This window comes from Ranitomeya imitator, chromosome 1 (genome assembly GCF_032444005.1).
Source record: "Ranitomeya imitator isolate aRanImi1 chromosome 1, aRanImi1.pri, whole genome shotgun sequence".
NCBI lineage: Eukaryota > Metazoa > Chordata > Amphibia > Anura > Dendrobatidae > Ranitomeya > Ranitomeya imitator.
In genome coordinates this window covers 551712749-551727836 of record NC_091282.1, presented here as the reverse complement: position 1 = coordinate 551727836, position 15088 = coordinate 551712749, and the positions used below count along the sequence as shown (strand labels likewise).

General features: G+C 44.7%; 1 protein-coding gene across 2 annotated transcripts in view; it reads right to left on the bottom strand.

The window, feature by feature from the left end:
• Positions 1-619: 619 nt before the first annotated feature.
• The window catches only part of BORCS8 (BLOC-1 related complex subunit 8), a 41080-nt gene continuing 26611 nt past the window's right edge, over positions 620-15088 (bottom strand). For both annotated transcript variants that reach the window (XM_069767708.1, XM_069767707.1), the window contains exon 4: positions 620-2409. In XM_069767708.1, the coding sequence (XP_069623809.1) occupies positions 2298-2409 (112 nt within the window). In that variant the 3' untranslated portion in view covers positions 620-2297. The remainder of the gene's footprint in view (positions 2410-15088) is intronic.

The window sequence follows — 15088 nt, the reverse complement described above, 5'->3', positions numbered from 1 at the left end:
GGAATACTCTCCTTCCGTATCGGCACTCTTGTTCCGGGTTCATGTAAACAACCTCACGTGAGCACTGGGAACCCAGAATGCTGACACCCCACCAACACCAGAGGTGAGTGAGAATAAGTGTTTTTTTTCTCATGGGGGCAAATATTCAGATTGAGAAGGAGTGGTTCTTGTAGTGGACAACTCTTTAAGAAAGGGTTTTCCCAGTAGAAGATAACCCCTTTAACCTCACTATCCTCAGTAAAACCTGAAATCTAAAAGAATGGACTCATGCGCATGGATCATTACATACTGCTGTGATCTGCTGCTTACTTAGTCCCAATATATATTTCTATGTTAATGGGGGACTCCACTATTGTTATTTTTTTAGTGTAATGTATAAATAGTGAGTTTGAATGAGCTGTAGTACTTGTATGTATATATGAATATTTGTGTTTCACAGAAAGCAACTGTGACTGAACAGCCATACAGGAAACACAATAGTAAGCTGCCAAAAGAAATAACAAATAAGATTCATCTAAGGCTTCTTTTCTACACTATTGGATTTTTCTTTGCCTTATATTATTCAGTCTTATTTTTGTAAATAAAAAAAAAAAATATATAAATATGTTTCATTCGCAGGCAAGTTTTAAAAATAAAATGGATTTTATTTGAGAGAGCTGACATTTGCTATGGTTCCACAAATTGCTTTACAGCTGACAAGGAGATAAAAACAAGAGAAAACAAAGACACAAATCACCAACAGGCCATTTAAATAAGCAGATAATTACTTTAATGACACTGTACTTTCAAATAACTTATTTGATAGAATGTTAAAATTCGTTGTTTGCACCCCGTTTCCACGCCCTCCCTCCCTAAAAACAAAAACAACTCGCTGTCCTGCTTCGCTTCTCACAGTCCTTTTCAGCATTTTGGGTAGTAGATGTTATTTTAGCATTTTAGAGGGGCATTTCATAGGAGGATCAAAAATAAAGAAACCATAATATTTGGATGTAAAGTATCAAGTTATTTGAAAGTATAGTGCCCATTTAATGTAAATAGGTGAAGTATCTAAATGACTAGCAATTAAATGCTTATTGGCGGGAAATAATCATTAACGTAAAAATAACCATTGAGCATTATGAAATTACAGTATGTCCACACGATTGCAGTAAAAAAAAAAAAAAAACAAACACAACAGATATGCAACATTAAAGGGGTTGTGCTGTCTTCTGATAAATCTGAATCCTTACAGCGTGCATACCACAAGAAGTCAGGATTCTCCATTATTGCTGGCAAGAGTATCACATGACCTTCGCATACTTCTGACTTACATTTCAACCTGAAAGCCAGGCACGTCTAGTTGGAATGTGTCTGGTATGCAATTTGCATACTACTTGTGGTCATGAGACCACACACTCACCAATAATATCAGAGAATCCTGACCACGCATGATGCGCACACTGTAGCGATCTAGACGTCAATGACTTTACAAGAAATGATGTATACTATACCAGTAAGTGTAAATGTGCACTGTTAGTCTATTAGGTTGCCTACAGTATTTATATTGGCAATTGCTAATATGAACATCTTATTTCATAAAGGGTTATATAACAAGTAACTAGCAGTATATCATTTACTAAGGGGATCACATAAGAATTAAACATAATAATAAAAGTCTTTAAAAGTGGATTTCTCTAATATAAAGCTTCTTTTTAACTGCATTGACCAGCATAGAGTTGTAACATTACATATCCAGCCATCAAATAAATCACCACCCAAGTCAGATTCCAGCAGGCCAAGTTCACATAATTAGTGATGAGTGAAAGTCGAGCATCCCCGTGTGCTAATCGAGTGTCTTTGGTGTGCTCCAAAAATATGTTATAGAGTCCCCTCGGCTGCATGTCTCACAGTTGTTTGTTATGCAAACCTTGCAAGTGTTGCAGCTCTTGAACAGCCATGGAACATGCTGGTGTGGTGACAAACATATTATTCGAGCACGCCAAAATAATTCGGTTAGCACCCAAGCATGCTTGGATAACACCTTATCGCTCATCACCAATTAAGTTTCTGATTTATTTTCTTTCCCTCCCCCCAAACAAGGACTGGGAAAAAAAAAAAAAAAATCCATATACAACACAAATTGGTGTACAATTCATCACCTAGTTTTGGAATTATTACACCATCATAAATTGGTATGACCCTTCATATAGTGACAAGTCTATGGCACATGCATACAGGAGCATAATCAGAGAGCATGGAATCCTTCTGGAGCCCTCTGATGCTGAGAAGGCAGACATGACTTTGGCAGTGCCAATTGGCTACCTACGGCTCTGGACCGTATTCATTTGATGCTTGAGATTGATGGCTTGCTTCAGGAGGCCGTCAATACTCTTGAAGTGCACACTGCTGAACGTCATACTTCTAACCGCACTGAGGGAGGAGAGAATATAAACATTTTACACATTCATATTTTGCCAACTCAAAAAAAAAAAAAAAAAAAAAAAAAACACACAGTGAAACATGCAAGAAAAAAAATAAAAATAAATAAATAAATGATGATACAGGGAATGACATGCAAACAGTCTGCTGAATAGGACGTTACACACTGTTACCAAAACCCATTTATGGGCTCTAAGGGAAGCTGCATCCTGCAATCAGGCCAGCTTCAGAGCAACACTTGTAAGTGCTATAGCAAAGCTTGTAAACACTGCTCTCCTTGCCCTAGGGACCTAAGCAATGAGAAACTAGAAAAAACAAAAGCCATCTAGTTCTATAAAATGGACCTGATAGTTAATAAGTGAATTGCAAATTTGCTTGCTTTTATAGGCCCTGTGCAATTTTACACATTTATGAAAATGCAAAGAACCATTTAAACTTAACCCTGAGCCTGTTTTCACCTTACTGAAAAGGCAAAGTTTTTACAATTCTGACTAGTGTCACTTTATGTGGAAATCACTCTGGAACGCTTCAATGAATCGCAGATATTTTGAAAATGATTTTCGTCACACTGTTTAGGTTAGTGGTAAAATTTAGGGCAAACTTTATATACTCGGGAGTTGAGGAGTCGGTGCCTATTTTGGTAGAGTCGGTATAAGATGAACTGACTCCGACAATATATAATAAATTGGGTACAGTAGTACAACGCAGTATGTGCTGAATATTTTTTCATAAGAATATGAAAAAAATTATGGAATGTTCTATAAAGGTCTATTCTTTTCCTGATATAAGGATCTCTGCTATTAGTGGAGATTAATCTGTGCTGCACTTTATTTACATGCTCAGTAGTGAAGCGCCTCCTCTGCAGATCTGAGGGGAAAGGCACTGGGAAGGAATACCTGCACTCATCTCAGAGCTGCTAGAGTGAACAAGAACATTTTTATTTTATGTTGTATCTCAATAGCTTGATTATTGTAACTTAATGGTGAGGCAAAGCCCGAGGTTATCATTTTACTACAGTAAATTGATCACTTAAACATGAGGCATGTATGAGGGAGTCCAAGTTAGGCTAGGTTCCCATTGCGTTAAAGGGAATGCGCTAACGGACAGCGTTGCATGGCGAAATTAATGCCGTGCAGCGCGTCCGTTAGCGCGCCCATTCACGGCAATGGGAACGCGCTTCAGTAGCGCGTGCCATGTTCGGCACGCGCTAGCGATGCGCCGGTGTTTTCTGGCGCGCCGCGGACGCTGCTTGCAGCGTCCGAGGCGCGCCCGCGGTCCGTTCCCCGCTCTCGCAGATCGTGAATCTGCGAGAGCGGGGACGTTAACGTGACCCCAAACCGCGGCCCCATTAAAAACATTGCATTAGTGCAATCCGCTAGCGCTAAACGGATTGCACTAACGCAATGTGACCCTAGCCTTAGAAAAATTGAGGAGTCAGGTTTGGCTTACAGACTCCACAATTGACTACATTTTGGAAACTACACCCCTCAAGGAACTTCTCTAGAGGTGTTGAGAGCACCTTCAACGCACAGATGCTTCACAGATTTTATAACGTTGCGCCATGAAAATGGACCATACAATTTGTTGTGTAATTACTCTCGAGTACGCAGATGCCCTACTGTTTGGTCATACGGCAATTGTTGGAAGAGAAGGTGTGCCAACTGAATTCTTGAGTGCAATTTTGGCTGGAATAGATTGCAGAAGCCATGTCACATTTGAAGAGCCCCCAACATGCCAAAAGAATAGAAACCCCCATAAGTGACCCCATTTTGGAAACCACACCTCTTGAGCAATCTAAAGGTGTAGTGAACATTTTAACCCTTAGGTGAGTCACATAACTCTATAACATTGGGATGCGTCAATGGAAAATTACCATTTTACCCCTAAAATGTATCGGCCCCTAGTTTTCAATTTTCAAAATGGATAAATAGGAGAAAATTAACAGTACAATTCCTCCTGAAAAACGCCTATACCTCATATGGGGTCAAAAACTATTTTGGAGGCACAGCTCAAAGCTTAGAAGGGAAGGAGCCATATGTATGTTGCAGATTATACCGTTCTGGTGTTCGGGTGCCATGTCACACTGGCAAAGACCCTGAGGTGCGAGAACAGAATCCCCCCCCACATAAGTGACTTCATTTAACACTCCACCCCTAGATGAATTGAGAGGTGTAATGATCATATTGACAAGACAGGTGTGAAACCAAATTTTATACAATTGGCAGTGAAGGTTTCACATTTTAACATGTTAAAAATTGTACCAAAATTAGTCCCACAATTTCTGCTGAATGTAGAAATACCCCATATGTGGCTGCACAGTACTGCTTAGCCACACAGCAAGACTCGGGAGGGACAGAGCGCTATTTGACTCTTGGGAGAGCATATTATCGTAGAATAGTTTGCGGACTCCATATACACAGGCCTTAAGCGCCAGAAGAGCAGAATCCCCAGTGACCCCGTTTTGGAACATACACCGCTCTGGCAATTTATCTGCAGTTGTAGTAATAATTTTGTCTCCATGGGTGTTTGTTTCTGGCAAACACGATTGTTTCTGGCAATCAGCAGTGAATGTTGAAGAGTGAAAACTTAAGTCTGCTGTTGTAATGCCCAGGGCTGTGGGGTTGGATTCATGGAGTCTGTGTCCATTTTGGTAATCCAAGGAAGGATCTAGGCTGTTAGTTGAGATATGCTGCTGTTTATGTTAATGCTCAGTAGTGACAGTGCTGTAGAGTCAGGGAAATTTGAGTTGGAGGTTTGGCTTACCGACACAACCCTGGTAGTTTCTACATTTGTAGTGCCCAGCTTGTGCTTCTCTGGAGACATGGACCCCGTAAATCAGTGGGCCCTTACCACTACAGAAATGCCAAACATGTACGTTAAATGTGGTTTAAGCACACTGTGGGACTCAGAAGAGAGGGGGCATTTGGATTTGGAAACAGAGTTTGCTGGAATTCTTTTTGGAGATTGAGAATCCATAGCGCTGTTTTCTTTTTTAACCATGTGCTATCAGTTACGTGAAAGCCCCCTATATTTCCATTGATAGGTGATGGACCTGAGTGGAGTCTTTGTTTGTGGATTGAGTTGAAGTTCTTGTAGGGAACATTTTAGATCACATTCATCTTGTGTTTTACACTGAGCACTTACATTGGGGCTTCCATCTAAATCTCCAAATAGCGTGATAAAGATGAAGCCGCCCCCCCCAGAGATGCACTCACTATAATGAGGCAGCGAAGTTACTCTATACTCCATCTGGCCTCTGTTCAGCAGTGTCCGTTTCAGGGGTGCATAAAAAAAAAAACCTGTCAGACCATTATTGTATGCACACAAACGAAAACCACCCCTAGAACATATGCCAGACAGCATTCACAGAGTCTCCATCTGCCATACTAGAGGGACTCTTCTGCGGGGGGTTCCGTATGAATCATGTACCGCAGATTTAAACAGAAACCCTGCTTCGGTGTGAGATCTCAGAGTAGAGCTCAGGATAAATGTGCGCTGAGCCTTACTGCTATCTTTGGGAAGCAGAATGAACATGTCAACAGCAGGTGAATAATTTGCTTATTTTTTACGCCGTTCCTTGTGTGGTATAAGGGCTTAGATGACTTTGTTCTTCAGCTTGGTGCTACCACAGATTCATATTTTTTTGGCTGCCCTCACACCGCTTTGTTCCCAATGCTATAATTTTTCTTTCTTTCGGATGACAGTCATGTGCAGCTTGTTATTTGCAGGATGACTTGACATTTTTATTGGTACCATTTTTGAGCACATGACATTTTTTGATCGCTTTCTGTTAGGATTTTAGGGAGGCCGAATAAACAAAAAAACAGCTTCAGAGGGGCATGAACAGGCTGTAAAGAATAGACCAAACGGCATATGCTCCTTGTCTAAGTAATCAACCACTGACTGTAGAATGACCAGTAACCTGGCAACAGGCTGCACGTTGGGATAACACATCCCTCCATTCTTGTGAGCAGAGAAGAAGTTTTTACTAAGATGTAATGCAACGTTGGTTGATTTTGCAAGTATTTTGCAATTTTACCCATTTAACCCCTTCCCGACCTGTGACAGCGTATGCGTCATGAGTCGGTGCCAATCCGACCTGTGACGCATATGCTGTGTCACAGAATGATCGCGCGCGTCCCTGCAGATCGGGTGAAAGGGTTAACTCCAATTACACCCAATCTGCAGGGACAGGGGGAGTGGTAGTACAGCCCAGGGGGGTGGCTTCACCCCCCTATGGCTACGATCGCTCTGATTGGCTGTTGAAAGTGAAACTGCCAATCAGAGCGATTTGTAATATTTCACCTATGAAAACTGGTGAAATATTACTGGTGTACCCCCCCCCACCACCACCGATCGGCCCCCCCCCCAGTCCTCCGTTCAGTCCGGTACACAGCTCCGCTCCCCTCTGTCCTCCTGTCCGCTCCCCCCGTGCTCCAATCCCACCCCCATGCTGCAATCCACCCCCCGGTGCTCCAATCCACCCCCCCCCCCCCCGTGCTCCAAACCACCCCCCCCCCATGCTCCCCCCACCCCATCATACTTACCGAGCCTCCCGTGGTTCGTCCGTCTCCTTTCCTGGGCGCTGCCATCTTCCAAAATGGCGGGTGCATGCGCAGTGCGCCCGCCGAATCTGCCGGCCGGCAGATTCGTTTCAAGTGCATTTTGATCACTGTGACCTATCACAGTGATCAAAATAAAAAAAAAAACAAAACTACTAAATGTCACCCCCATAGGTAGGGACAATAATAAAATTTTTTTTTTCTTCCACTAAGGTTGGGGTAAGAACTAGGGTTAGGGTTGGGGTTTCGGTATGTGCACACGTATTCTGGTCCTCTGCGGATTTTTCCGCAGCGGATTTGATAAATCCGCAGTGCTAAACCGCTGCGGATTTACCAGGTTTTTTGCTGCGCATTTCACTGCGGTTTTACAACTGCAGTTTACTATTGGAGCAGTTGTAAAACCGCTGCGGAATCCGCAGAAAGAAGTGACATGCTGTGGAATGTAAACCCCTGCGTTTCTGTGCAGTTTTTCCGCAGCATGTGTACAGCGATTTTTGTTTCCCATAGGTTTACATTGAACAGTAAACTCATGGGAAACTGCTGCGGATCCGCAGCGTGTGCACATACCTTTAGAATTAGGCTATGTGCACACAGTGCGGATTTGGCTGCGGATCCGCAGCGGATTAGCTGCTGCGGATTCGCAGCAGTGTTCCATCAGGTTTACAGTACCAAGTAAACTTATGGAAAACCAAATCCGCTGTGCCCATGGTGCGGAAAATACCGCGCGGAAACGCTGCGTTGTATTTTCCGCAGCATGTCAATTCCTTGTGCGGATTCCGCAGCGTTTTACACCTGTTCCTCAATAGGAATCCGCAGGTGAAATCCGCAGGTAAAACGCAGTGCCTTTTACCTGCAGATTTTTCAAAAATGGTACTGAAAAATCTCACACGAATCCGCAACGTGGGCATATAGCCTTAGGGTTAGGGTTGGAATTAGGGTTGTGGTTAAGGTTATGGCTACAGTTGGGATTAGGGTTAGGGGTGTGTTGGGGTTAGTGTTGGAGGTAGAATTGAGGGGTTTCCACTGTTTAGGCACATCAGGGGTCTCCAAACGCAACATGGCGCCACCATTGATTCCAGCCAATCTTGTATTCAAAAAGTCAAATGGTGCTCTCTCACTTCCGAGCCCCGACGTGTGCCCAAACAGTGGCTTACCCCCACATATGGGGTACCAGCATACTCAGGACAAACTGCACAACAATTATTGGGGTCCAATTTCTCCTGTTACCCTTGGGAAAATAAAAAATTGCTTGCTAAAACATCATTTTTGAGGAAAGAAAAATGCATTGTAAACGTCTGTGAAGCACTTGGGGGTTCAAAGTGCTCACCACACATCTAGATTAGTTCCTTTCGGGGTCTAGTTTCTAAAATGGGGTCACTTGTGGGGGGTTTCTACTGTTTAGCCACATCAGGGGCTCTGCACACGCAACGTGACGCCCACAGAGCATTCCATCAAAGTCTGCATTTCAAAACATCACTACTTCCCTCCCAAACCCCGACGTGTGCCCAAACAGTGGTTTACCCCCACATATGGGGTATCAGCGTACTCAGGAGAAACTGGACAACAACTTTTGTGGTCAAATTTCTCCTGTTACCCTTGGGAAAATAAAAAATTGCGGGCTAAAAAAAAAAAATAGAATTATTCTTACCGTTAATTCGGTTTCTAGTAACCCACCACGACAGCACACCTGGAGGATGTTACCCCTTTCCTAATAGGGACAGGAAATGACAAGAGGTTAAATAACCCCTCCCTCATCCTCCCCTCAGTGTTATTATAAAGGACCACAGGAGAATGAATGCTTCAAATTATATTTATTCTTTTCAGAACGTATATTAAGCAAAGGGAGGGATTACTCCTGCTGTCGTGGTGGGTTACTAGAAACCGAATTAACGGTAAGAATAATTCTATTTTCTCTAGTAACCCCCCACGACAGCACACCTGGAGCAGTACCCAAAGAGTAATTTTTAGGGAGGGACTACAGCACTAAGGACTTTTTCTCCGAAGGCTAAGTCTTCTTTTGACATCAGGTCAAGCCTGTAATGTTTGGAGAACGTATGGACCGAGGACCACGTAGCCGCTCTGCATATTTGCTCGATGGAAGCACTGGCTTTCTCGGCCCAGGAGACAGCTGTTGCTCTAGTAGAATGGGCTGTAAGCTTTCCTGGTGGTGGAAGGCCTTGAATTTGATAAGCCTCCAAGATTGCTCTTTTGATCCAATTTGCAATTGTGGATCTGGAAGTCTTCTTCCCCTTATTCTGGCCGAGAAGATGAATAAACAGATTTTGATCTTTTCTAATCTTCTCTGATGCATGAAGATAATAGAGTACCATTCTTCGAACATCCAAAGTATGGAAATGTTCCTCTTCCTCATTCTTTGGTTCTTGATAGAATGATGGAAGAATTATCTCCTGCGATTTGTGGAAATCGGAGACGACCTTTGGGAGAAAGGATGGGTCTAATCGTAGGATAAGCCTGTCCTGAAGAATCTTCATGTAGGGCTCGTTGATTGACAGGGCTTGTAGTTCACCCACTCTTCTGGCTGTTGTTATAGCTACCAGGAAGGTGGTTTTCCAAGCGAGTTTATCCATGGTTATGGAAGACTAGATTGTGGCCCGATTCGAACGCATCGGGTATTCTAGAATATGCATGTCCCCGTAGTATATGGACAATGATGATTCCAGAATTCGCGGCAGACTGTGCCCGTCACTGATTGGTCGATGCAACCTTTATGACATCATCGTCGCCATGGCAACCATTATGACATCATCGTCGCTGTGCCCGTTGCTGATTGGTCGAGGTCTGGCGGCCTCGACCAATCAGAGAGCCGGGATTTCCAGGACAGACAGACAGAAAAACCCTTAGACAATTATATATATATAGATAAGGGTTCAAATGGTGGCAGTGTAAGTCCTTTCAGGACTATATTCAGGTCCCAGGATGGAACTATATTTATGGGTCTTGGAGATATGCGGGATGCCGCCGTCATGAATCTTCTTACCCATCTATGGTTGGCTAAAGACTGGTCAAAATAAGAGCTCAAGGCTGCCACTTGTACCTTGAGGGTGCTGGGTCTGAGACCCTTCTCCAGCCCATCTTGTAGAAAATCCAGGATCTTGGCTAGGTTTGGTTTATCTGGGTTAGGTTGCTCAGGAGCACACCACGTGATGAACGTCTTCCAGATCTTTTGGTAAATAGAATTAGTTACCGTTTTGCGACTTTTTTGTAATGTTTCAATTACCCTCTTTGATAGTCCTCTAGTTCTCAGAATTGAGAATTCAGAAGCCAGGCATTTAGGTGTAGCCTCTCGGGATCTGGATGCAGTATTGGCCCCTGGTAGAGAAGGTCTTTGACCGGTGGAAGTGCTATTGGCCCATCTATCTTTAGACTGATGAGGGCCCCAAACCAACCTCTTTTGGGCCAAAGTGGAGCCACTAGGATCACCTTGAGTTTTTCTGCCCTTATTTTCTGCAGGACTTTTGGTAGGATCGGCAATGGCGGGAACGCGTATGCTAGCGAGAATGTCCATGGCTGGACCAATGCGTCCACAGCTAACCCCGGATTCATCGGATCTAGCGAGAAGAACTGGTCTACCTTTGCGTTCTGACTGTTCGCGAACAAGTCCACTTCTGGCTGTCCCCATCTTTTGACTAGTATCTGAAAGACTTCTGGGTTTAGGCTCCATTCTCCTGGATGGACCTCTGTTCTGCTCAGGAAGTCGGCTTGTACGTTTATCTCCCCTTTTATGTGTAGGGCGGATATGGAGAGAACATGTTCTTCGGCCCACGAAAATATTCTTGCTGATATTCTTTTTAGATCTTCGTGTCTTGTACTTCCCTGGTGGCGAAGGTGGGCAACTGTTGTCATGTTGTCTGAGTATATTTTTAAGTGGGAATTTTGTACAAGAGTTACCGCCGCTTTGAGAACTTCTTCTACTGCTTTTAGCTCTTTGAAATTCGAGGATTGTTGTGCTATTTCGGCTGACCAGAATCCCTGGAATATGTGCTGGTCTACCGTAGCTCCCCAACCTTTTCCACTGGCATCTACTGTTATGGTCACTGCTGGGACCTGCAACCAGGGAACTCCTCTCATTAAGTTCTCTTTTTGTAGCCACCATGTTAATGAGGACTTTACATGCGGTGGTATCCGGATCTTTTTGTCTAGAGAACCTGGGGATCCGTCCCAGCTTGACAGAATATGAGTCTGAAGTATCCTGGTGTGGGCTTGAGCCCATGCCACCATCTGGATGCAAGATGTCATGGTACCTAAAACCGACATGGCCCATCTTAGAGATACTCTCTTCTTGTCCCGCAATGTTCTTATCCTTGATGTAAGCAGGGACCGTTTTTGTTCGGGCAAGAAAGATGTTTGTCTGTGGGAGTCTAATAAGACCCCTAAAAAGATCTTCGTTGTGGACGGAACCATATCCGATTTTTTGGGGTTTATCACCCAACCCAGAGATGACAGGATCTGGACTGTTGTTTGAAGATGTTCCTGTAGAATTGGAACCGTGGGAGCCACTACCAAGAGGTCGTCGAGGTATGGGATTATGCATATCCGTCGACTTCTGATGTACGCCATCACCTCGGACATGACCTTTGTAAAGATCCTTGGAGCTGATGATAGTCCGAATGGGAGGACATTGAACTGGAAGTGGTCTATAACTTCTCCTCTGGTGACTGCAAACCTTAGAAATTTCCGATAGGTTGGATGGACTGGGACGTGATAATATGCGTCCTGTAAGTCGATGGTTGCCATGACGAAGTCTTGCCCTATTAAGGGTACTGTCGATCTGACGGACTCCATTCTGAATCTTCTGTAGGTTACATATTGATTCAGCGGTTTCAGATTGATTATCATCCGATGGGTTCCGTTTGGTTTCCTTATCAGAAATAGGCTGGAATAATGGCCCTTGTTTCTTTCGTCTTTTGGGACTGTGGAGATCACATTGTTGATTAAGAGATCTTCTATCCCAGTTATCAGGGTGGACTGTAGCTTCGGTGTTGATAACGTTGTAGTTTTCATTCTTTTTTGGGGATATGATGTAAACTCTATTTTCATCCCCTCTTTGACCAATCTTAAGGTCCACTGATCCACACCGATCTCTTGCCAGACTGGGAGGAAGTTCGAAATCCGACCCCCCACTATGACGGCGTCATTGCTTTCTCTGGTTTTGGGGTTGTGAAAGAAAAAGATTCCTGTCTTTCCCTCCTTTCGGATAGCTCCAGCGACCTGTTTTACCCTTTCCTCTGTATTGAGGAGTATGCTCCTGCTGAGTGCGGAAGGGTCTTTTCCTAGGGTTTCTAGGTTCTGGTAAGGTCTTTTTCTTGTCTGAAGCCTTCTCCAAAAGGTCATCCAAGGCTGGTCCAAACATATACTTTCCTTTAAAGGGAATAGAACACAGCCTCATCTTGGAAGTCATATCCCCAGACCAGGATCTTAGCCAGAGTGCACGCCTTACCGAGTTTGACAGTGCGGATGATCTCGCCGTCACTCTCACGGATTCTGCAGAAGCATCTGCTAAAAAGCCTGTTGCTTTCTGGAAGATAGGCAAGGAGGCCAGAATATCTTCTCTCGGAGTACCTGAGGACAAGTGCTCCTCTAGCTGCCCCAGCCAGCGATGCATCGATCTAGCCACGCAAGTGGATACTGAATTGATGTTCAGTAAAGATGCTGACGTTTCCCACGACTTCTTTAGTAGTCCGTCCATCTTACGTTCCAGAGGGTCTCTCAGTTGGGAGGCATCCTCGAATGGTAGCGTGGTCTTTTTGGCTACTCTGGCAATCTGGACGTCCACTTTTGGGACTTCTGACCAGCATAACGCTGTCTCGGCATCCACAGGAAATCTGTCTTTAATTTCCGCTGGAGTAGTCAGCTTCTTTTCTGGGGATTCCCACTCGTCCAGAACTAAATCTCGGATGTTTTGGTGAATAGGAAACACCTGACACTTCCTAGAACGAAGTCCTCCAAACATCTCTTCTTGCACTGACTGTGCCGTCTTCTCTTCCTCAACCTCCATAGTTTTTCTTACAGCCGTAAGGAGTTCTTCTATATCAGATGAAGAGAAGTAGTATCTCTCTTGCTGGACAGTTTCAGAGTCCAGGGATAATTCACCCTCCTCTGGGGGTTCGTCCGACGTCTCTCCCTGAGAGTCCTCCTGCTCTCCCTCCTGTGGATTAAGTTTCCTTTTCTTAGCCTCAGGAGGGGCACTAGGAGATGGTGTAGGCTGGGAAAGAGTGGCCAGAGATGTTTTAATCTCCTGCTGGATTAAGGTTTTAATCTCCTCTATCAGGGATGGCCGTTCCTCGCTGATAATTTTGTCTGTGCATTCTTTGCACAATGATTTCTTGTATGAAGAGGACAGCTTCTTCATACAAACTGCGCATTTGCGGGTAGTTTTTGTTTTGCTTCCTGATGTGGGTTCCTTGTCCCCCTAAAAAGAAAGGGGAGAAGGAATCATAAGACTACAACCCACATCAGGGAATGGACACCCGGGGCCAGACTACTCACTGGGGCCGGGATGGTGCTGTGTTCTGCAGGTGCAGAGCGCGAGGAAGCAGACATCTCCATAGTCTTCACCACACAGTGGTCCTACCTGCGATGTCTTCCTGTCCAGGGCCTGAATATATAGGCGACCGGACGCAGCACCTGTCCTCCTGGATGAGGACCTCCTCCTCCGGTGTCCGGAAGTACGTGGGGGGAGAACGCCGACGTCTTCCATGCTATCTCCTAGCGTTCCTGGCTGGAACGCACGAGGAACTTCCTGATTCAGAGAAGCCGGCCGGCGTCTGACGTCACATCCGGCCGCCGGCTTCAGACCGGAAGTACCCACACACGCGCGCGCGGTGCGGAGGAGGAGAAGGGCTGGAGAGCTCCGAGAGGCCTCCAGCCGAAGAACGCCCCAGACCTTACCCGCAGGCGCGGAATGGTGGCGAAGGAGTCCCGAGTCGGAGGAGACGGGAGCAGCGACAGGGAATGGACGCAAGTCTGATCCCAGCTGCCCGGCCAGATTATCTGTATTCCCCCCGGTGACCGCTGCCGGCACAGTGCACCTGGGATGACCTCTTCATCCCTAGTAGGGACAGGAAAGAACACTGAGGGGAGGATGAGGGAGGGGTTATTTAACCTCTTGTCATTTCCTGTCCCTATTAGGAAAGGGGTAACATCCTCCAGGTGTGCTGTCGTGGGGGGTTACTAGAGAAAAATCATTTTTGAGAAGAGAAATTTTTTTATTATCATGGCTCTGCTTTATAAACTTCTGTGAAGCACTTGGGGGTTCAAAGTGCTCACCACACATCTAGATTAGTTCCTTTGGGGGTCACTTGTGGGGGAGCTCCAATTTTTAGGCACACAGGGGCTCTCCAAACGCAACATGGTGTCCGCTAAAGAGTTGAGCCAAATTTTTCAAAAAGTCAAATGGCGCTCCTTCCCTTCCAAGCCCTGCGCCCATACAGTGGTTTACCCCCACATATGAGGTATCAGTGTACTCAGGACAAATTGGACAACAACTTTCGTGGTTCAGTTTCTCCTTTTACCATTGGGAAAATAAAAAAAATTGTTGCCAAAAGATCATTTTTGTTACTAAAAAGTTAAATGTTCATTTTTTCCTTCCATGTTGCTTCTGCTGCTGTGAAGCACCTGAAGGGTTAATAAACTTCTTGAATGTGGTTTTGAGCACCTTGAGGGGTGCAGTTTTTAGAATGGTGTCACTTTTGGGTATTTTCAGCCATATAGACCCCTCAAACTGACTTCAAATGTGAGGTGGTCCCTAAAAAAATGGTTTTGTAATTTTCGTTGTAAAAATGAGAAATCGCTGGTCAAATTTTAACCCTTATAACTTCCTAGCCAAAAAAAAAATTTTGTTTCCAAAATTGTGCTGATGTAAAGTAGACATGTGGGAAAAGCCGGATTACTCACCGGTAATACTCTTTTAGTGAGTCCACGACAGCACCCCACTGGAGAGAGGGATCCGCCCCGCAGGAACAGGAAACCTACCGAGAAATAAAATGGGGCGGTCCGCCTCTCCTCCTCAGTTTTGATTTCAGAGTACCCGGAGGACCGCCAGTATTTGGCAAATATCATTTATTTCATTTTCAAACTTATTTGCTCAT